Source organism: Artemia sp. Qi Xiang Cuo, chromosome 4, assembly GCF_049724085.1.
Source record: "Artemia sp. Qi Xiang Cuo chromosome 4, ASM4972408v1, whole genome shotgun sequence".
NCBI classification, from domain to species: domain Eukaryota; kingdom Metazoa; phylum Arthropoda; class Branchiopoda; order Anostraca; family Artemiidae; genus Artemia; species Artemia sp. Qi Xiang Cuo.
The window spans coordinates 66,624,724-66,648,001 of record NC_142797.1 but is presented as its reverse complement, the minus strand read 5'-3'; the positions used below and the strand labels follow the sequence as shown (position 1 = coordinate 66,648,001).

The 23,278-nt window shown below is 32.2% G+C and overlaps 1 protein-coding gene across 1 annotated transcript in view; it reads left to right on the top strand.

Moving 5' to 3' along the window:
- LOC148953343 (sodium-independent sulfate anion transporter-like) overlaps nt 1–23,278 on the top strand; it is a 183,519-nt gene that overhangs the window by 127,564 nt on the left and 32,677 nt on the right. Inside the window, exon 9 of the mRNA XM_089088496.1 lies at nt 21,166–21,311. Within this exon, the coding sequence (XP_088944622.1) occupies nt 21,166–21,311 (146 nt within the window). The remainder of the gene's footprint in view (nt 1–21,165; nt 21,312–23,278) is intronic.

The following is a 23,278-nucleotide window of genomic DNA, read 5'->3' as shown; positions in this document are numbered from 1 at the left end:
GGTCCCGCCCGCGGCCGGCCTCCGGCCCCGTGGCCCTGGGGGGGCCCACCTTTAAATTCACTGTAATGTTCAATTGTGCTAGTTCCAAGTGTATTTTATTGTACAAAAAGTGTTGTAGATGGACAAAAGTGTTTAAAGACAAAAAGTGTTGATGTACAGAAAAGTGTTGTACAGAAAAGTGTTGTACAAAAGTGTTGTACAGAAAAGTGTTTAAAGACAATAAATGTTTATTATAAAGTGTTATCATTGTTCATGTTGAACAAATAGAGTTTTCATGTTGACCATGAAATTTTGTCTGGTTCTTGTTGAACAAGTGTTATCATTGTTCATGTTGAACAAGTGTTCATGTTGCTGTAATAAATGTTGCCATGAAATATTATTTTTGTTGTTCTTGAATAGATAGATCTACGGGAAAATTACTACTTATTCATTAAGCACGTATAATTTACAGTTATTCATAGTCCGACTGTTGTCAACAGCATGTATCAATTTAAAACGTCCTTCAGATAGTTTCTTTGTGGTCCCTCAATGTCGGGGAAAACGACACTTGTAGCTAGAATAATTCAAAATTGCGATAAAATGTTTTTGGAAAAACCGAAAAAATCTACTATTGCTATAGTATTTGGCAAGAGTCCTATGATAAAATAAAAGCTATTGCCACAACCATACCAATACAATTCATAAGAGGACTTGATGTTTTCAATAGTATTGAACCGAACTCGTGGCTGATTATTGATGATTTGGCTGAATCCATTGAACACTTCTCACAGGAAATGCTGCAATTGTTCACTGTCCGGTCTCATCATGAACACATTTCCATAACCATAGTTCTACACAATCTGTTTCATCAGAGCAAATGTATGCAAACCCTTGCTTTGAATTGCTCTATCTATATTATATATCGAGTCGTGCGTGATTATAGCTAACGCATAAAAAAAAAAAAAAAGAAAAACCCCGGCACTCCAAAATTTCTTTTTTCGTCGGAAACACAATCCACAAGCAAGCCCGACGGTTAAAATTTATTTGATATTAATAAGAGCACGCCCGAGGATCTTCGTGTAGTCACCGACATTTTCGACAATGAAATTACAGTATATCTTCCAGTGAACAGTAGAAAAGACTATTAGTTGACGTTATGACACTGAAGAATCTACACGAACAACGGCCTTTATTTTCCGTTTTAAGCACTTCAAAACCATAACTAAAAATAAACTAAACTAAACAATACTAAAATCTAAACTAGAACATTAAAATAAAACTAAACTAAAACTCCAAACTAAACTCTAGCTAAAATTCTAAAGTAAAACGAAAACTCTTGACTAAAAAAACTAAAAGTAAACTGAAACTCAAACTAAAACTCATGGGTAAAACTATAGCTAAACTAAAACTCTAATCTAAAACTAAACTAACTAAAACTAAACTAAAAATAAATTCTAAACTCTAAACTACTAAACTATAACTCTAACTAAAACTAAACACTAATCTAAAACTAAACTAAACTAACTAAAACTCTAAACTAAAACTTAACACTAATTTAAAACTAAACTAAAATTAAACTAAAACTGAACTAAGCCGCTAAATTAAAACTCTAACTAAAACTCATATGTAAAACGAAAACTCTTAACTACTAAACTAAGTAAAACTCAAACTAAAAATCTAAACTACTAAACTAAAACTAAACTAACTAAAACTAAAATAAAAATAAATTCTAATCTCTAAACTACGAAACTATAACTCTAACTAAAACTAAACACTAATCTAAAACTAAACTAAACTAACTATAACTCTAAACTAAAACTAAACACTAATCTAAAACTAAACTAAAACCAAACTAAGCTACTAAATTAAAACTCTAACTAAAACTCCTTAGCAAACTGTAGCTAAACTAAAACTCTAATCTAAAACTAAACTAAAAATAAACTAAAATCTAACTAAAAATCTAAAAGAAAACTAAAACTAAACTAAAACTAAACTAAAATAATAAACTAAAAATCTAGACTAAACTAAACCAAAACTAACTATAAATCTAAACTATAAATCTAACTTAAACTCTTAACTACTAAACTACGTAAAACTCTAAAAAAAAAACTAAACTACTAAACTAACTAAAACTCTAAACTACTAAATTAACTAAAAATTCTACACTAAAACTAACTAAAATCTAAACTACTAAACTAACTGAAAATCTAGCTAAAACTCTAAAATAAAACTAAACGTTAAACTAAAACTAAACTTAACTACTAAACTAAAACTAAACTAAAACTAAACTAAACTGATAAATCAAAACTCTAACTAAAAATATAAATTATAACACTAAACTAAAACTAAAATAGAACTAAACTAAAAATATAAAATAAAATAAAACTAAACTAAACTAATAAACTAACTAAAAATTTAAACTGTCTAACTAACTAAAACTAAACTCTAAACTACAAACTACTAAACTAACTATAAATATAAACTAAACTAAAACTAAACTAAACGAAATAAAAATCTAAACTAAAACTCTAACAAAAACTCTAGCTAAACTAAAATTCTAAACTAAAACTAAACTAACTAATACTAATCTAAAAACTAAACTACTAAATTAACTAAAATCTAAACTACTAAACTAAAAATCTAAACTAACTATGATCTAAACTTTTAAACTAACTAAAATTCTAAACTAAAACTAAACACTAATTTAAAACTAAAATAAATTAAACTGAAAATCTAACTAAAAATCTAAAGGAAAACTAAACATTAAACTAAAACTAAACTAAAAACTAAACTACTAATCTAACTAAAATCTAAACTTTTAAACTAACTAAAATTCTAAACTAAAACTGAACACTAACCTAAAACAAAACTAAATAAAACTGAAAATCTAGCTAAAGCTCTAAAATAAAACTAAACGTTAAACTAAAACTAAACTTAACTACTAAACTAAAATTAAACTCTAGCTAAAAACTTTAAACTAAAACTGAACTAAAACTAAACGAAATATAAATTATAACACTAAACTAAAACTAAACTAGAACTAAACTAAAAATCTAAACTGTCTAACTAACTAAAACTAAACTCTAAACTCCAAACTACTAAACTAACTAAAAATCTAAACTATAACTCTAACTAAAACTAAACTCTAAACTACTAAACTAACTAAAATCTAAACTTTAACTCTAACTAAAACTAAACTAACTAAAATCTAACTACTAACCTAACTAAGATCTAAACTACTAAACTAACAAAAAATTCTACACTGAAAATAAACACTAATCTAAAACTAAACTAAATTAAACTGAGAATCTAACTAAAACTCTAAAATAAAAATAAACGTAAACTAAAACTAAACTTAACTACTAAACTAAAACTAAACTCTAAACTTTTAAACTAACTAAAATTCTAAACTAAAACTGAACACTTAACTAAAACTAAACTAGAACTAAACTAAACGAACTAAAAATCTAAACTATAACTCTAACTAAAACTCTAGCTAAACTAAAATTCTAAACTAAAACTAAACTAACTAATACTAAACTAAAAAACTAAACTACTAAACTAACTAAATCTAAACTAATAAACTAACTAAAATCTAAACTACTAAACTAACTAAAAATTCTACACTAAAACTAACTAAAATCTAAACTACTAAACTAACTGAAAATCTAGCTAAAACTCTAAAATAAAACTAAACGTTAAACTAAAACTGAACACTAATCTAAAACTAAAATAAATTAAACTGAAAATCTAACTAAACTGCTAAATTAAAACTCTAACTAAAAATCTAAACTAAACTAAAACTAAACTACTAAACTAACTAAAAATTTAAACTGTCTAACTAACTAAAACTAAACTCTAAATTCTAAACTACTAAACTAACTAAAAATCTAAACTAAACTAAAAATAAAATAAACGAACTAAAAATCTAAAATAAAACTCTAAAAAAAACTCTATCTAAAATAAAACTCTAAACTAAAAATAAAATAAATAATACTAAACTAAAAAACTAAACTACTAAACTAACTAAAATCTAAACTACTAAACTAAAAATCTAAACTAACAAAGATCTAAACTTTTAAACTAACTAAAATTCTAAACTAAAACTAAACACTAATCTAAAACTAAAATAAATTAAACTGAAAATCTAACAAAAAATCTAAAAGAAAACTAAACATTAAACTAAAACTAAACTAAAATCTAAACTACTAAACTAAAAATCTAAACTAACTAAGATCTAAACTTTTTAACTAACTAAAATTCTAAACTAAAACTAAACACTAATCTAAAACTAAAATAAATTAAACTGAAAATCTAACTAAAAATCTAAAAGAAAACTAAACATTAAACTAAAACTAAACTAAAAAACTAAACTACTAAACTAACTAAAATCTAAACTTTTAAACTAACTAAAATTCTAAACTAAAACTGAACACTAACCTAAAACAAAACTAAATTAAACTGAAAATCTAGCTAAAGCTCTAAAATAAAACTAAATGTTAAACTAAAACTAAACTTAACTACTAAACTAAAACTCTAACTAAACTAAAACTAAACTAAACTACTAAAATAACTAAAATCTAAACTGTCTAACTAACTAAAACTAAACTCTAAACTCCAAACTACTAAACTAACTAAAAATCTAAACTACTAAACTAACTAAGATCTAAACTTTTAAACTAACTAAAATTCTAAACTAAAACTAAACACTAATCTAAAACTAAAATAAATTAAACTGAAAATCTAAACTAGAACATTAAAATAAAACTAAACATTAAACTAAAACTAAACACTAATCTAAAACTAAAATAAATTAAACTGAAGATCTAGCTAAAGCTCTAAAATAAAACTAAACGTTAAACTAAAACTAAACTTAACTACTAAACTAAAACTCTAACTAAACTAAAACTAAACTAAACTACTAAACTAACTAAAATCTAAACTGTCTAACTAACTAAAATTAAACTCTAAACTCCAAACTACTAAACTAACTAAAAATCTAAACTACTAAACTAACTAAGATCTAAACTTTTAAACTAACTAAAATTCTAAACTCAGTTTAATAAATTAAACTGAAAATCTAAACTAGAACATTAAAATAAAACTAAACATTAAACTAAAACTAAACACTAATCTAAAACTAAAATAAATTAAACTGAAAATCTAACTAAAAATCTAAAAGAAAACTAGACATTAAACTAAAACTAAACTAAAAAACTAAACTAACTAAAATCTAAACTTTTAAACTAACTAAAATTCTAAATTAAAACTGAACACTAACCTAAAACAAAACTAAATTAAACTGAAAATCTAAGGCCTCAAGCTCATCAATTATGTTAATTGTTCTATCCATTGTCTCACAATACTTTCTGATAATTGAATCACATTGCATGCCCGTTATATACGAAATCTCAAGGTCAAATTGTTATGTAAACAAAGCCCTCTGATTGGCTGAAAAGGAAACACGTGATCTAACTGTTTCCGGGAAACTCATAACATTTGGCTCGAGCAACAACAACAACAAATGCTGTTTTCTATTTCTGGACACCATGACATTCGCCTCGAGCATGTACATGTCCAAAACAACAACAAATGCTGTTTTCTATTTCTGGAAACTCATAACATTCGCTGAGAGCGTGCACTTACATCAACAACAACAAATAAATCGACCTTGACATTCGCTGAGAGCGTGCACTTACAACAACAACAACAAATAAATCGACCTTGACATTCGCTGAGAGCGTGCACTTACAACAACAACAACATCGACCTTGGAAATTTAGGTCATTGACCCCATTAACCACGTGTTCTCCCCAGGGACTCTATGCCCATATATGGACTCCCGTTCGGAGTAGAACCCCCCTCTCTACTTCGGCCAACCGTCTTGGGGCAAACGGAGAGCAGGCCGTCCGCGATTGCGGTGGGAGGATGTCGTAAGAAAATATTCAAGAGAAATGGGAACTTCCTGTGAGGGGGTAAAAAGAGAAGCTCTGAATAGATTGTGATGGAGGAGGAGCGTGTCTACCTGTGTTAGCCTCATGCGACTTGGTGCTTAGGTGAATTGTAAGCAGTAGTAGTAGTTTACCTGAGTCTAACCCCACACAGATGATAAACTCTTTATAATAAACCCCCATAATAATCCCATGTGTCATTAATCAAAAATAAAGCTGAGTAAACCAAAATAATTAAGGCATTTTCTTAGAATTTACTCCGTCTTCACCTAATTGATACTAGTTTTATATTACAGCTTGTCTCAATTTTGCTGCTTTAATCAAGAAAGAAACGTTCTTTTAATATTTTCTTTCAAGTTTTGCAATATTCATTTTTGAGATAGAAAGGTAAGCTTCTTTATAGCATTTCCTTTTTAAGACATGATTGAGCTGAGAAGGAACAAAAGAATAGAAACAAAGGTTAAATTTAGCTTCCAGTTTAAAATAGAAAGAAAAGAGTTATTCAAACCAGGAGTGAAATACACGCCTCTAACCTTTTCTTATGATATTTTGATGATATATAATCTATTTTTCCTAGTTTTTAATTTAAGAGAAGTGGGGGAAGGCCTAAACTCTTTGACAAATTGGTTTGACTTTGGAAAAGCTTTATTTTCCCCCCAATAAATCAAAAAAAGTAATAGATTTTTAATAACTTCTTATTTTTAAAGTCTTGGGGATGAGGGAAGCAAAGGTACCAATTTTGGGGGAGGGAGCTGGACGGGGAATTGGCCTATAAAATCTTTTGACTCTCCTCCTATATTTTGAAAAACACCTTTTTTGGGGTATTTCCATTAAAATGCAATTTTTGTTTGTATTTTCATAAAAAAAAACTAATCCGCCATCCTTAGCTTTGAAAAACATATTACCGCCTACATTATTCATAAATTGACTTTACTGTGAGTGAGGGAGGAGGGTTGGGTAGGAACAATATATAACCCAAATTTCATTGCAAAGAATATTCTTTTTCACAGACACAAGGAATAAACGTTCTGTAAGGGAGCCATGAATGGTTTAAAAATTAAAAGATATCAACCAAGAGAATCAGACTCATAACGAGGAATTAAGCTCTAAAGTTAGGTTTTGTTGATATCTTTATAATAAAGTGAATGCAGAGTAGATTAGGATCAAAATACCTCTCGTCAAAACCCCGGATGATTTTTTTTTTCAGAAATTTTCACCTATTGAAAGAGCAAAAACATTTTTTGTATCGGACCTAAGAAAATCGCTTAAAATTCAGTCTCAAGAAAATATAACTTATTTTCTGATTTTGATCACCCTAATTCCAATTCAAACTGTTAAACTTGCGTATACTGAAGAGAAGTTGTTGAGAGGAAGAGAGAGTTAAAAGGAGGGGGAAAGGCTGAAGGTGAGATAGAGAGAGGAAGAGAGAGATAGAAAATCTTCGAATTGTGTGTCCTAACGAGCATGAACGTACCCCAGGGAGTTGATGGTCCAAGGTGGAATTTCCTAAAGTTTCTTACAATTGTATCCTTAGTTTCTTTTACATTGTACAACAAGCAGCTTTTATCTGCTAGGTTAATGAACTAGCCCCAAAAAATTGGCTAGATTAATAATGTATACTTTCCTGCTTGCCTCTTTTTGGCCACCCTACGCGATCTATATTTTGAGGAAAGTGCATTCTGCCTTCCCTTTGGATGTGCTATCTTTTGAATTTTTTTATAAGGGAATTTCCAATCTCACGAATTGATCCTAAAGCTAAGACGGTATTCAAAGTTTTTTTTTTCTTGTTGAAGTGCCTCCATGATTTTTGTTTTTGGGATTGGATTTTTCAAACAGTTCGTGGTAACGAACTGTAAGTAAGGAGCGACCCGGCTCAATGGTAACCGAAACTGCAGAAAACGAAATTTTGATACCAATAGATACATCAAAAGAATCAAATTTTAATACTGATTTCAAATATATAAGTTTAATCAAGTTTAGTCCTACCTATCAAAAGTTACGCGCCTGAAAAAATGTGGCTGATTTTCAAAAAAAGGCGGAAAGACCCCCTAAAATTTATAGAACCTTAATGAAAATCACACCATCATATTCAGCGTATCAGAGAACCCTACTGCGGAGGTTTCAAGCACCTATCTACAAAAATGTGGAATTTTGCATTTTTTTGGCAGAAGAAAGATCACGGATTCGTGTTTATTTGTTTGTTTGTTTTTTTCCCCAGGGGTCGTATCCCCAGGGGTGATCGTATTAACCCAGTGGTCCTAGAATATCGTGGGAGGGCTCATTGGAACAGAAACTAAAAGTTCTAGTGCCCTTTTTAAGTGACCAAAAAAATGGAGGGCAACTGGTCCCCTCCCACGCTCATTTTTTTTTACCAAAGTCACCCGATCAAAACTTTAGATATCCATTTTGTTCAGCATGGTTGAAAATATGATAAATATGTCTTTTAGGATGACTTAATCCCCCGAAGTCCCCAGGGGAGGGCTGAAAGTTATGAACTTTACCCAATGTTAACATATAGTATTGGTTATTGGGAAGTATACATACGTTTTCAGAGGGGATTTTTCCTGGTAGTGGGGGGGGGGGAGTGGATCGGGGGTTATGTGGGAGGATCTTACTATGAAGGAAGTTTTCATGAGAGAAGAGCCATTGCTATGAAGGGGGCGCCGGATTTCCCAGCATTTTTTAAATAAAGATCAGAAATTATATATAAAAAAACAAGTTTTTTAACTGAAAGTAAGGAGCAACATCAAAACTTAAAATGACAGAAAACATTGAGTATATGATTGGGTTCATCCCCTAGTCAATACCTCACTCTTTAAGCCAAAGATTATTTAGTACTTTCATAAGAGCTATTTATTCTAATTAACGACATTTGTGATTAAGGGTCATTTTTAAAGAATTGGAACAAAATTCGAACTTCAGCTTAAAGAGCAAGGTATTGACTAGGGGGCGAATCCTCTAATATACGTATTAAAAATATAAGAATATAGAGGTTCGTTATGTAAGTTAATTCGTAACTTACCTATATTTATTACTTATATAAACGTTCCTAAATAAAATTAAACAGGTTTCGAGACAGCCATTTACCCAAATAAAAGTAAAATTAATATTCAAATTTTTTTTAATTATTCATGAACGGTGAGCCAAAATCAAAACCTGCATTAATTCAAAAACGTTCAAAAATTAAATAAAAAACAAGTTTTTTAAACTGAAATTAAGAAACTATGTTAAAACTTAAAACGAACAGAAATTATTCCCTATATGAAAGGAGCTGTCCCCTCCTCAATGCCTCGCTCTTTACGCTAAACTTTTTTATGGTTTAAAAAAATAGAGGTTTGAGACAGTCAAACTTTAGCTTAAAGAGCGAGGCATTGGGGAGGAGACAGTCCCCTTCATATATAGGATAATTTCTGTTCGTTTTTAAGTTTCAACGTCGTTCCTTACTTTCAGTTAAAAAAAACTTGTTTTTTATATTTAATTTAAAATAAAGGCGAAAGAAACCACTTCAGTCTTAGCTTATTGGAAGGGAATTGCCAAGGATTTCTGTCGAAAATTATTTGATAATATCACCTAAATCATTGGCAGCACAACAGCACTGCCTAAGTAAAAAGCGATGGGGCACAATACACTATTTTTTTCACTAAGGCACTTCGTATAGAGGGAGGTTTAGAAAGAGCTCATTCAATTGGAAATTGAAAGTTATATTGGCCTTTTTAAAAGTTAAAAGTGATTAGAGGACCTCCAGCCCCCTCCCAAGCCCGTCAGTTTCTTAAACACATTCATTCAAAATGTCGAGATAGATATCTTGTTCAGAAAAGTGGAAAGGTCCAATAACTCTGTCTCTTTGGATGTCAACTGCCCCAAAGCCCTCAGAACAAGGACTGTAAGCTATTTAACCCGCCCATTGTTTACATACAGTATTGGTTATTGAGAAAGATGGGCATGTTTGACCTTTAGTGTCTAAAAATACGAAGGACATTCAGGTGAACCATTCAGAGAATGTCGCGGAAAGTGTTGAACTAGATCAAAACACGCTATGTGCATACGGGTTGTCAAAAGGGTGTAATTCAGGAATGACTAAGTGTAATAATTTGGAACTTCCAGGATATGATAAGTGGGATGATCAATTGAACGAAAATATAAAATTTGCAGGCTACTATTACTACTTTTACTACTACTACTACTACTACTACTACTACTACTACTACTACTACTACTACTACTACTACCATTGCAGCTACTACCATAACTACTGCAACTACTACCAATTCTACTACTACTACTACAGAAAATAATAAATCAGAAAATAGTTGTGCATACAGATTGTCAAAAAGGCGTATCAGCAGTATCTTTTGAACGGCTTACCGTATTAAGCCGAAACTTAAAGAGGATCATGAGGCCAAACGGTAGCTTGTGCATAACTGATAAGGGTTTTTATTTAAATCAAAATAATAAATAAATCAACCACCAGAAGCAAACTTGTTTAGGCTATACACCCTTCAAAAAAAAACCCTGATATATACATAGCTATCAACAACGTAAAACAGTAAATAAAAAAAGAAAACAGAGAGAAAAAAACACGGCACAACCTCCTCCAACTTAGTGCAGCCCCCCCAAAAAATAAAAAAAAATTATCATTAATTTTAAAGTTAAAATTAATAATTAAAGTGAGAGAACGATGATAATTAGTTATGTTTTTTTTTATTTTTTGGGGGGGCTGCACTAAGTTGGAGGAGGTTGTGCCGTGCTTTTTTTCTCTGTTTTCTTTTTTTATTTACTGTTTTACGTTGTTGATAGCTATGTATATATCAGGGTTTTTTTTTGAAGGGTGTATAGCCTAAACAAGTTTGCTTCTGGTGGTTGATTTATTTATTATTTTGATTTAAATAAAAACCCTTATCAGTTATGCACAAGCTACCGTTTGGCCTCGTGATGCTCTGTAAGTTTCGGCTTAATACGGTAAGCCGTTCAAAAGATATTGCTGATACGCCTTTTTGACAATCTGTATGCACAACTATTTTCTGATTTATTATTTTCTGTAGTAGTAGTAGTAGAATTGGTAGTAGTTGCAGTAGTTATGGTAGTAGCTGCAATGGTAGTAGTAGTAGTAGTAGTAGTAGTAGTAGTAGTAGTAGTAGTAGTAGTAGTAGTAGTAGTAGTAAAAGTAGTAATAGTAGCCTGCAAATGTTATCTTTTCGTTCAATTGATCATCCCACTTATCATATCCTGGAAGTTCCAAATTATTACACTTAGTCATTCCTGAATTACACCCTTTTGACAACCCGTATGCACATAGCGTGTTTTGATCTAGTTCAACACTTTCCGCGACATTCTCTGAATGGTTCACCTGAATGTCCTTCGTATTTTTAGACACTAAAGGTCAAACATGCCCATCTTTCTCAATAACCAATACTGTATGTAAACAATGGGCGGGTTAAATAGCTTACAGTCCTTGTTCTGAGGGCTTTGGGGCAGTTGACATCCAAAGAGACAGAGTTATTGGACCTTTCCACTTTTCTGAACAAGATATCTATCTCGACATTTTGAATGAATGTGTTTAAGAAACTGACGGGCTTGGGAGGGGGCTGGAGGTCCTCTAATCACTTTTAACTTTTAAAAAGGCCAATATAACTTTCAATTTCCAATTGAATGAGCTCTTTCTAAACCTCCCTCTATACGAAGTGCCTTAGTGAAAAAAATAGTGTATTGTGCCCCATCGCTTTTTACTTAGGCAGTGCTGTTGTGCTGCCAATGATTTAGGTGATATTATCAAATAATTTTCGACAGAAATCCTGGCAATTCCCTTCCAATAAGCTAAGACTGAAGTGGTTTCTTTCGCCTTTATTTTAAATTAAATAAAAAAAACAAGTTTTTTTAACTGAAAGTAAGGAGCGACGTTAAAACTTAAAACGAACAGAAATTATTCCGTATATGAAAGGGGCTGTGCCCTCCTCAACACCTCGCTCTTTACACTAAAGTTTGACTTTCTCACAACTCTATTTTTTTAAACAATAAAAAACATTAGCGTAAAGAGCGAGGCGTTGAGGAGGGGACAGCCCCTTTCATATACGGAATAATCTAAATCAAAACTTACTATCTGCATGCAGATTGTCAGAAAGGAGTGTCTCATGAATGTATTAGGAAATTTAGTTAGAAATTTCAAGGAATGGTTAAAGGGGAAGATCAATTGACAATAAGGCAATATGTGCAGGATAGTACTAATATTACTAACACTGCTATTACTCCTACTCCATCTACTACTTATATTGCAGATACTACTAACACTAAGAGTATTAAGATGAAAAATTTCAGGAAGCGATTAGGGGGAAGTTCAACTAAATTAAAACACGCTATAGATTTACAAGTTATCAAAAGGGCATATCGGCAATACCATAGGAGTGACTAATTGTATTAAGTTGAAACTTTCAGGGCCTGATAAAGAAGATGTTCAATTGATCAAATGGCAACATGTTAATACTACTTTTGCTACTAGTGCTAACGCTACTAACCTGTAAGGTGAAACTTACAGGAATGGTTTGGAAGATGTTGGACTAACCAAGAGGCAATGCTTGTATCTTACCACTACTACTTTTACCACTACTGCTACATAATACCACCGCTACTACTGCTACTGCTATTACTATTTCTACTACTACTATTGTTACTGTTACTAAAGTTAAGGCTACTACTAATCCTACTGCAACTACTAATTCTACTCTTACTACTGCTACTTCTATTACTATTACGAGTGGTACTGCTAATACTAAAGCTAAAGGCATTAAGACAAAATTTTGGCAAATGTTGAAAGAATGTTCAACTAAATCAAAACACACTCTGCCTATAAAGGTTGTCAAGAAGACGCATCAGTAATGCCTCATGCACGGTTTTTGGTGTTGGGTTGAAACTGTCAGCCTTTGTTGAGGGGCATGTTGAAAAAAACAGAGGTTTCGTGTGTTGCTGCTAACTAATGCTTCTGCTGGTGCTACGAAGCTAAGGGCATTAAGCTGAAGCTTACAAGGAGTGTTTGAAGGTGAAACATTCAAGGAAACACTCTGTGCATAATGCTACTACTATTACTGCTGCTACTTCCCCTACTATTACTGTTATTGTACGACTACTACTGCTGGGGGTAATTTTAGGAAGTTGGAACTTTCAGGGAATGTTTAGGATGATGTTGAACTAAATAAGAACACACTCTGTGCATGCAGGTTGTCCAAAGGGCGTATCAGCAGTGCCCAAGGAATGTTCTAGGGTTTTAAGTTGAAACTTTCCGGACATGTTAAGGGGGATGCGGGACTAGGCAGAATCAAAATGGTTTTACCACTACAGCTGCTAACACTACTACTAGTACTGCTACTAGAACTACTACTGCAACTGCTACTACTGCTACGACTGTTACTGCTACAGCTACTATTACGAAGACTACTACTAGTACAACTTAATCTAAGGAAATTAGCACTGTAGTGAGAATTTCAGGGAATGTTGAAGAGAATATTAAAATAAATTGAAATAAACCATGTGGATGCGGGCTATTAAAAGGTCATAATAGCTATATCTTAAGAACAGCTTAGAGTATTAAGTTCAAATTTTCAATGCATGCTAAGGGGGATTTTAAACTGTATGTACACTATCCCTACTACTTCTACTGCTGTAACTAATACTACTATCAAGGTTAAGAGTATCGAGGTGAAATTTTCAGATAATGTTGGGGGGCATTTTAAATTAAATTGAAACACGCTGTATGCATGCAAGTGGTCAAACGGCCGTAAGAAAAAATATTTTTTGCATACTAATAATACTAGTAGTAATATTACTACTACTGTTAGTGCTAATATATTGCTAAGGCTGATGGTATAAATTTGGAACTTTCAGGGACTCTTGGGGGGATGTTGGGCTAGATCAAGACAAATTTTATGTGCATTACGGTTGTCAAAATAGCATAAATATGATTTTCTGGAAATAGTATTAAGTTCTATCTTTTCAGGAAATTTTGGTGATGCGTAAGTAATTTTGATAGTTGCCCTCTGATCTCTTTTGACCCTTAAGAACCGAGCTAGAAATTTCAATTTCCAATCAAATGAGCCCTTTCTGAAGTTTGTAAGACCACCCCTTTCATAAGAGCTATATATGTCCCCCTGGCATAACTTGAAATGCCTACCCCAGGCCCTGAAGGATAGTGTTGACCTCGGAGCTGTTGTTATATGATATTCGAACCATTTAAAAAAAAATGGCTGTCTCAAAGTTCTTATTGGATGTGTTTAAGGAAAGTAGGGCGTGGAGGGGGGGGGGCTAGTTGCCATCCGATCTCTTTTGACTCTTAGAAAGTGGACGAGAACTTTCAATTTCCAATCAAATGAGACCTCTCCAAATTTTATACAAACAACCCTTCCGTAAGAACCAGATATGCCCCCAGAGTATTACTTACAACACCTTTCCCGGGCTCTGGGGGTTGTGTCAACACAGGAGTTTTTGTTATCTGATTTTGAACTATTTTTAACAAAAAAAGGTTCGTGGGAAAAAGGTTCGTGGGGGGGGGCTTGTTGCCCTTCAATCTCTTTTGACTCTCAAAAACTGAACAACAGCTTTCAATTTCCAATCAAATGAGCACTCCCTGAATTTTATACGAGTATTCCTTTCATAAGAACCATATATGCCCCCAGGGCATAACTTACAATGCCTGCCCCCGGGCCGTGGGGGATTGCGTTGACACCGGAGTTTTTGTTATATGATCTTTGAACTTTGTTTTAAAGAATGGCTATCTCAAAATTTTTATTGGATGTATTTGGGAAATGAAGGGCGGTGAGGGGGGTGGCTAGTTGCCCTCCAATCATGTTATATGATCTTTGAACTATTTAAAAAATGGCTGTCTCAAAGTTCTTATCAGATGGGTTTGAGGAAAAAAGAGCGTGGGGAGGGGGGGGGGCTAGTTGCCCTCCAACTTCTTTTGACTGTTAAAACCTTAACTAGAACTTTCAATTTCCAATCAAATGAACCGTGTTTGAAGTTTATACGAGCATCACTTACATAAGAACCATATATGCCTCCAGGGCATAACTTACAACGCCTGCCCCCGGCCCTTGGGGGTTGTGTCAACACCACAGAATTTGTTATATGATCTTTTTACTATTTTTAACAAAATAGCTATCTCAAAACTTTTATCAGATACATTTGGGAAAAAAGGGCGTGGGGAGGGGTTATCCTCCGATCTCATTTTACTCTTAAAAAGTGAACTTGAACTTTCAATTTCCAATCAAATGAGCTCTCTCTGAAGTTTATACGAGCATTCCTTCCATAAGAACCATATATGCCCCCAGGGCATAACTTGCAACGCCTGCTCCCGGGCCTGGGGGGTCGTGTCGACACCGGAGTTTTTGTTATATGATCTTTGAACCTTTTTTTTTTAACAAAATGGCTATATCAAAATTTTTATCGGATGCATTTGGGAAAAGAAGGGCACGGGGCAAGGGCTAGTTGCCCTCCAATCACTTTTAACTCTTAAAAAGGGCACTAGAACTCTTGATTTCCAATCTAATAAGTCCCTTTTGAAGTTTATGTGACGACCCTTTCCATATGAAGTGCCTCTGGGAAAAAATAATAATAATAATAATAATAAAACATTGGAACCCTATGGCCTTTACTATAGGCAACGCTATATAGCGTTGCCTCTGATTCCGTTTTTTAGAGTTTCGGTTACTGGTGAGTCACGTCGCTTCTTACTTACATTTCGTTACCATGTACTGTCTGACAGTCTGTCATTGCCAAGAACTGTTTGAAAGCCGACAATATTTGAATTAATCTTTTCTTTTCCAATGAAAAAGACTATGTCAGTAAAAAACGAACAGAAATTCATTTACTAAACTTTTTCCACGAAATTAGTTTTCAAGTAAAAGTGAAGAGCTCCATTAAACCAAAAATGAGCAGAAACGAAGTCAACTAATTTTCCACACGTAAAAATACCAAAAATAACCATCAATACATAAATGAAACCTATACATAAATATATATGAAACCTATAATTGAAAACTTATACATAAATATATTAGAAATAGTGAAGGTGAAGGGTATTCGGTTGAAATTTTCAGAGAATGTGAGGGCGCAGGTACAACAGGGCGTAAGTGGTATATATCAAAATCGGCTAATGGTATTTAATTGAAATTTCCAGGGGATGTTGAAATATGTCAGAAGACACTATGTACATCCATCTTGTTAAAATTGTGTGTGCAATATGTAAAATATCTCAGGATCAGTCAAGGGCAATTAGTTGTAACTTTCAGAGAATGTTGAGGTGGATGTTACACTCGATTAACATACAATATGTGCATCCTATTTGTCAAAAGGGTTTACATGCAATATATCATGAACGATTAATGACATTTAGTTGAAAATTTCAGTGAACGTTGAGCGGGATGTTGAAATATGACAAACAGACAAAAGTATCATAAAAGAAAATAATAACCGAGCAAACGCGGGCAATATTAGCCACTGGACAGAAAAGAAGCAAAAAAAACAAAAGCATATATGTTGGCAAGGACTTTCAACAATCCATCTTCAGTGCTAAAAAAAAAAAAAACTAAGAAAAACTGACCTTCTGAAGTAAACTCAAACAGAGCAGAAGAAGCCAAAGACGTGAAAACTGGAGACATTTTGATTATAATAAGCAACAAAACAATTTTGCAATAGAAAACGAACAGAAATTAATTAAAAAAAAACAATTTCCGAAAAAGAATTTTTAGTAAATAAAATAAAGAGTCGTGTCAAACTTAATACCGGCAGAAATAAAGCAAAACCCTCAAAGAATAGAAATGAAAGTAAATAATCATGTCAAGAATAAAAATAACAGATACCCATATAGGTGAACGAATAAAGCCTAAAACTAGTAAAAAATTAAATTAAATATTGAATTCAAAATTAAAATGAACAAAATTACTTCAAATAGAAGTTTAGCTACTATCCGCATTCCCATCCTTAACCGTAGAAGTTCTAAAGCCTATTGCGTCATTTCAGCGTTACTGAAGACAAATTATGTTATTCACTTTTTTTTATATTCGCAATTTTGAAAACGAAACAAGTAAAAGAAAAAACAAATCTTGAATTTCTGAGTTAATAGGTATTAATATAATTATTAATCAAATATTTAATTTATTTTCATTAGTTTTTTCAAGTCATTTTTATTGTTATTGTGATTTATTTTGTATTTGCATTCGATGTTTTAAAAAACAAAGCCGACTGTTCAAAATAAATATAGTTTTCAATAAAACACAAACGACACAATAGACTTTAGGACTTTTACGATAGAGGGGAGGGTGTGGGATAAATTCCTACTTGAAGTAATTTTGTTCGTTGTAAGTTTAACTTGAACTTTTCATTTAATTTTTACCCGTTTTAAGATTTATTGATTCGTTTATATCAGTATCTGTTATTTTTATGTTTGATACGATCATTTATTTCAATTTATATTTCGTTTTGCATTTTATTTATGATATTAATGTGATTTCTGATAGTTTTGAGTTTGAATTATCTTACAACTTTGTTTTTGATGGTTTTAAGTTTGAAATGGCTATTTGCCTTCTTTAAAAACTTCTTTTTCGGAAAGTTTTTTTTTAATTAGTTTTATATTTTTTTTAGGCTAGTTTTTAGTGGTTTTTAACCACCTCTTTTTTATTTGGCCCCCGCTCCTGTGAAAAAGTGCATAACTGTGCATGGAGGTCTTTTTTAGTAAAAATTGAATTCCCGTTTTTTTCCTAGTTTTGAAAGTGTATATGGTTGTTTAAGTTTCCAGTTAACCAATTCGAAAAACTATAGATTTAGCCTATATTTTATTTTTATTTTAATTATATTTTTCATTGCAGCTGGTATTTTAAGTTTAATGGTACTCATCAAAAGTCTATTAGCATATGTATGATTGTGCAATTTCGGAAAAAGTGAGGAAATATCGCATAATGTGATCCCACCTTGGTTAAATTCGCACCATCAAATTCCGATTGATCAAGAAGCATCTCATAGAATTATCTTGCTCTGCACATTGATAATGTGAAATTTCATATTTTCTGTGTCACGAGTGTGTGTTTATTTGAATGTCTTCTCCAGAAGAGTTTATATCAAGCCGATGGTTGTATAATTTTGGGACATGTTTCATTCAAACAAAATCTGCAATTTCTAGTGCCCTTTTTGACAAATAAATTATTGGCGGGTAATTTTGTCCTCAGTCACCCTCATTTTTGCCACAACAGCCTATTACAGTCCAAAATAGTGCTGTAAATTTAAAGACAGTGCTTTAAAAATAGTGCTTTAAATCTAGGTGTAAGTCCACCAAACCTTTGTATTCTAGTGCCACGTTTTGCACGGACCATAAGATGTACATAACTTGGGAAGTGCGTTACTTCTTGAAGTTGCAGAAATTACGTACAACAGATAACCATATGATTTACATAATTTGGGAAGTGTGTTACTTCTTGAACTTCCAGAAATTACGTACAAAAGATGATTCGAGGCATAAATGTGCCAAGTATGGCGTAACTGCTTTAAACTTATTGTTCTTTAGATTAAATTATTATAATTAAAGAATTATAAGGGTCAAAATATAAAAAAATATGTCAACCAAGATATTACAATTAGTACACTCGTCAGGGCAAATGCAATAAGTTATGAAGAATTCATAATTTTAAACAAAAGAATTCATAGCTAAATCTTTGAAGACAATTTAGGTTTGTTTTTCCTTGCTAAAATTAGGATAATAAGGTTTTTTTTTTTTTTTTTTTATCAAACTTATCTTAGTTTTTCAAATTAAATCTTTAACAAGCAATTATAGTTTATTCAAATAACTAATTTGAAATGAAAACAATTTATGAGTAAATTCCACGAGAAGGGTAAAAATGTCTTATACAATATCGTTAGAATTCGGATAGTACTGAAATCTTATCCCCAGTAAATTAAGATTCCTTGGAATCTCCCTTTTTGTGAGAATCAACAAGCTATGCAAATGCCACTTTGCTGAGTCAGGGACTAAGTGATAAATTTAGGAGACACATAATTATATTAAAGCATTTTCATTTTAACAATGAAAGCACAGTCCTGCATGGTTGACAGACTATATGTACTCCACCTGCTTACATCCCTTAAACAATAGCTGTTCCAATCAAACCGAAAGGGACTCTTTGGAATATAAACTATGATTTCTAGTATCTTTTATTTCTTCAAAGTGTATTAGTTTATGATGGGGGATCACATGTCCCCTTTCATACTTTTTTTAGTTATGGGGATACGATTGTGATAAGTCAGGACTTAAAATTAGAAGTCAAAGTAGTTCTCAGTTCAATTTACGTTTATTTACAACCAAAAAAGTGCATTCAACTAAACTGCCAGTGCTCGCCCCGAGAAAGATAAAAAAGTACTTGCGACTGGGTGGCTATACTTATAAATATCTTTCTAAATATTGATTGATTAAATAAAAAAAATAAAATGAGTAGGGCTCAAACCCCCTATGCCTTCCCAAGGCAAGAGCATAATTTACAATTTACTGAAAATATATAAATATTTTTACTTTCATAACTTTAATAAATCAAATAATATTAACGTTTTGATTATTAAATATCAGTATATGTATATTAAACTGACAATTCACATTCATTTGTATTTTTTTCAGTAAAGTGCAAATTATGTTCTGGCATTGGGACCTACTCATGTTAATTTCTGCTCGTTTTGAGTTTGACTCGGTTATTAATTGTAATTTCTGTTCGTTTTGGGTTTCATTTATTTATCGATGCTGGTTTGTGGTAGTTTCACACTTGGTATTATTATTTTTTGTCCAGTTTTAGTTTAATGGAGTTCTTGACTTTTCTTTGAAAATCTTATTTTTTAGAAAAAGTTTTTTTAAATTAATTTCTGTTCGTTTTATTGACATAGTCTTTTCAGGGAAAAAGAAAATAATTTTTTTAATCTTTTTTTAAAGACTTTATAGTTTGGCCTGCTATTTGTATGATGGAGAAAAATTTTCAACAATTTTTAACAACATACACCCTTTTGAAAATCTTGACACAAATAGTAGTGTTGAATTTAGTTTTATACCTCCTCTAGTTAAGCTTAAATAGAAAACTTGATTCCAATCGCAAAAAAATCTGTTTACTTTCTTTGATAGCTTGGATACATTTACGCTATTTTGATTTGGTTCAATTTTAAGAGCAGAAGCAGCCCCGAAAGTTTAAACATAATACCGTCAGTCGTTCTTGGGATACTGCTGAGATGCCTCATTGGGAATAAGTCTTAACACAGTGCATTTTGATTTAATCTTAAGGCAACATTAAGTATTTAAACAAAATGGCTAAATGGGAGGGTGGGCATGGGAGGGGGACTAGTTGCCCTCCAATGACTTTCGACTATTAAAAAGGATATTAGTCCTTTCTATTTTCGATTGAATAAGCCCTTTACGAAGTTTCTACGACAACTTCTTCGATACCCTGGTGCCCTGGTCTAAACAACAACAAATAAAAAATAATAATAAATTGTACCCAGATCGATCTTTACTATAAAAATGTCAGGTCTTCCAATCACTTTTGACAATTGAAAAGGGCACTAGCCCTTTCAATTCCCAATCGAATGAACCCTTTTTGAGTTTCTACGACAACGCTTTCTATAAACACCCTATTTGCCCCCAGGGCATAACTTACAACCCTTGTCCTGAGGGCTGTGAGGGGGTTGTAATCCTCAAAGATTTAATTTCCAGAACTTTCAACTACGTTAAACAAAACGGCTATTTCATAATTTGATGGATGTGTTTGGTTTGACTCTTTCTCACAACTCTATTTTTAAAACAATAAAAAACTTTAGCGTAAAGAGCTAGGCGTTGAGGAGGGGACAGCCTTTTTCATATACAGACTAATTTCTGTTCGTTTTAAGTTTTAATTTCGCTCCTTAATTTTAGTTAAAAAACTTGTTTTGTTTATTTAATTATTTTTAAGAGCAGGGGTTGATGAGAAGAATAGTTTTTTTTATACATAATCAATTTTGCTCGTTTGATACTTCAGTATTGTTTTCTAGTTTTATTTGAAAAAAAAAACTTGCTGTTTTTATTTATTTCTAGTAAAAATTGGTTCTTCGACATTCCTATGGTAGAAAAATACTAAAAAAGAGCAATAGGAAAAGAATATTTTACAATTTTAATTTCAGAAGAAAATTCCAGCTGCTTGACATAAAGTTATGTGTACAACTCATAAAATGTACAAGTCTTTAAAACTTTCAGGATTGGAACTTGTACCGTTTTTTGCTACATATTTTGTTTGTTTGCTGACGACCATAGAACTTGGTATAGTTGTGGGAACTGCAATTCATCTGGTTCTTGTAGCGTTTCATACCACCCGAAAAGCTCCCGAGATTCGTCATAATCAGGTAAGGAATTTTATCGAACAGTTCGTGGTAACGAAATGTTAGTAAGGAGCGACCCGGCTCAATAGTAACCAAAACTCTAAATAACGGAATTTTGATAACAGTAGATACATAAAAAGAATCATATTTTATGCTTATTTCCCATATTTAAGTTTCATCAAGTTCAGTCTTACCAATCAAAAGTTACGAGCCTGAAACAATTTGCCTGATTTAAAAAAAAGGGGAAATTCCCCCTAAAAGCTATAGAATCTTAATGAAAATCAAACCATCATGTTCAGTGTATCAGAGAACTCTACTTTAGAGGTTTCAAGCTCCTATCTGCAAAAATGTGGAATTTTGCATTTTTTGCCAGGGAGTATAAAAGATAATTAAATAAATCTTCAAAAATCCAAATAACACACCATCAAACATAGCAACAATTTACAAGTTGCCCAAAAGAAAACTTAATCAAATGCAACAAATAGTAATAATGAAATCATGCACTTTTTAAACTATAGAAAAAAAGGAAAAAGATTATGAACATAAAGTATATTTTCAGATTTACGGTAAAAATTATTTATTTTTACCTTGGCTATTTCCAACGGCTCTTTAACTTTAAATTTTGAAACTAATTCAGTATTACTAAAGGAAATTGGAAAACCAAGTAAAAACTTAAAATATTTAAAATAACAAACGCGAATTGATGAAAAATCACAAATTTTAAAATCTCGAAGAAGAAGGGAAGGATAACGAACATGCGGGAGGGCTACTGCATTAAAAAGAGAACCTAGAATTTCACGACGATAAACACCACGTAGCCGTATTATGGAACCAAACGCCTTTCTAATTTTTTCTTGAATATGTAAAATTAGCATCGACTTAGAATCACGAGCTGAAGCAGAATAAGGTAACCCAAGATAAACAACAGCATCAGAAACCGGAAATGATATATTTCTATCGCAAATTAATTCAGCTCGGTCATTAACATTAACGGGAAAATATTGACATTTTTTAATACTAATAGAAAGGCCACGAACATTAAGCAGACTAGAAAGGGAATTAAAATTCTTAATTAGACTAGCTTTAGAACGGCTCAATAGGATAATATCATCAGCATATGCAAGAAAAGACACATCCCGTCCCCAAGAAATAAGGGTTGTAGGTAAAGAACGAAGACACTCCGCCAGACATGCGTTAAAAATATAAGGAGATAAAACCCCACCCTGTCTCACGCCCCGACCCACGGACATTGGATTAGAAAGAGAATCAGAAGTATGTGCAAAAATTTTTATCCTAAGCCCCGAATACCAAGATCTAAGAACTCTAACCACAGAAAGGGGAATCCCACCAGAAATAAGAGCTGAAAGAGCGGACGCATGCGAAATATTGTCAAAAGCTCCTTTTATATCAATTAATAGTGTATAAAGTGGGGAGCCAGTAGATCTTGACTCCTTAATTATAGTATCAAACGTTGCATGCGCATGGTCGCAACCCATTCCTTTTTTGAACCCTACTTGATTAAGACCAACATCCAAATAATCAAAAAGATCCTTTATACATAATTCAAAAAGTTTACCAATCATAGAACCCTTCGTTATCGGCCTATACGAATCACACGAACGGAGATCTCTTTTACCAGATTTTAGAATAGGAGTTACCACCCCAATCCTAAAAGATGGAGGAACAATACCAAACTTGAGAATAAGATTAAAAAAAGTCAAAAGAAGAAGAAGAAAAGAAGTTGGAGCAAATTTCACATGATTTGAAAAAATCCCATCATGGTCTTTAGAGGATTGAGGCTTTAATTTACGGCATGCACCCAACAAAGAATCAAACGAAATAGAAAAATCATGCGAATTAAAAGAACTGTTTAAAATTATATCAACATGCAAAAGTTGTTCAGGATCATCACCAGATTTCGAAATGTTTGCAAAATGAGTTTCCCACTCAACAAGAGAAGGGCCATTCTTTTTAGAAGGTTCATTAACTCT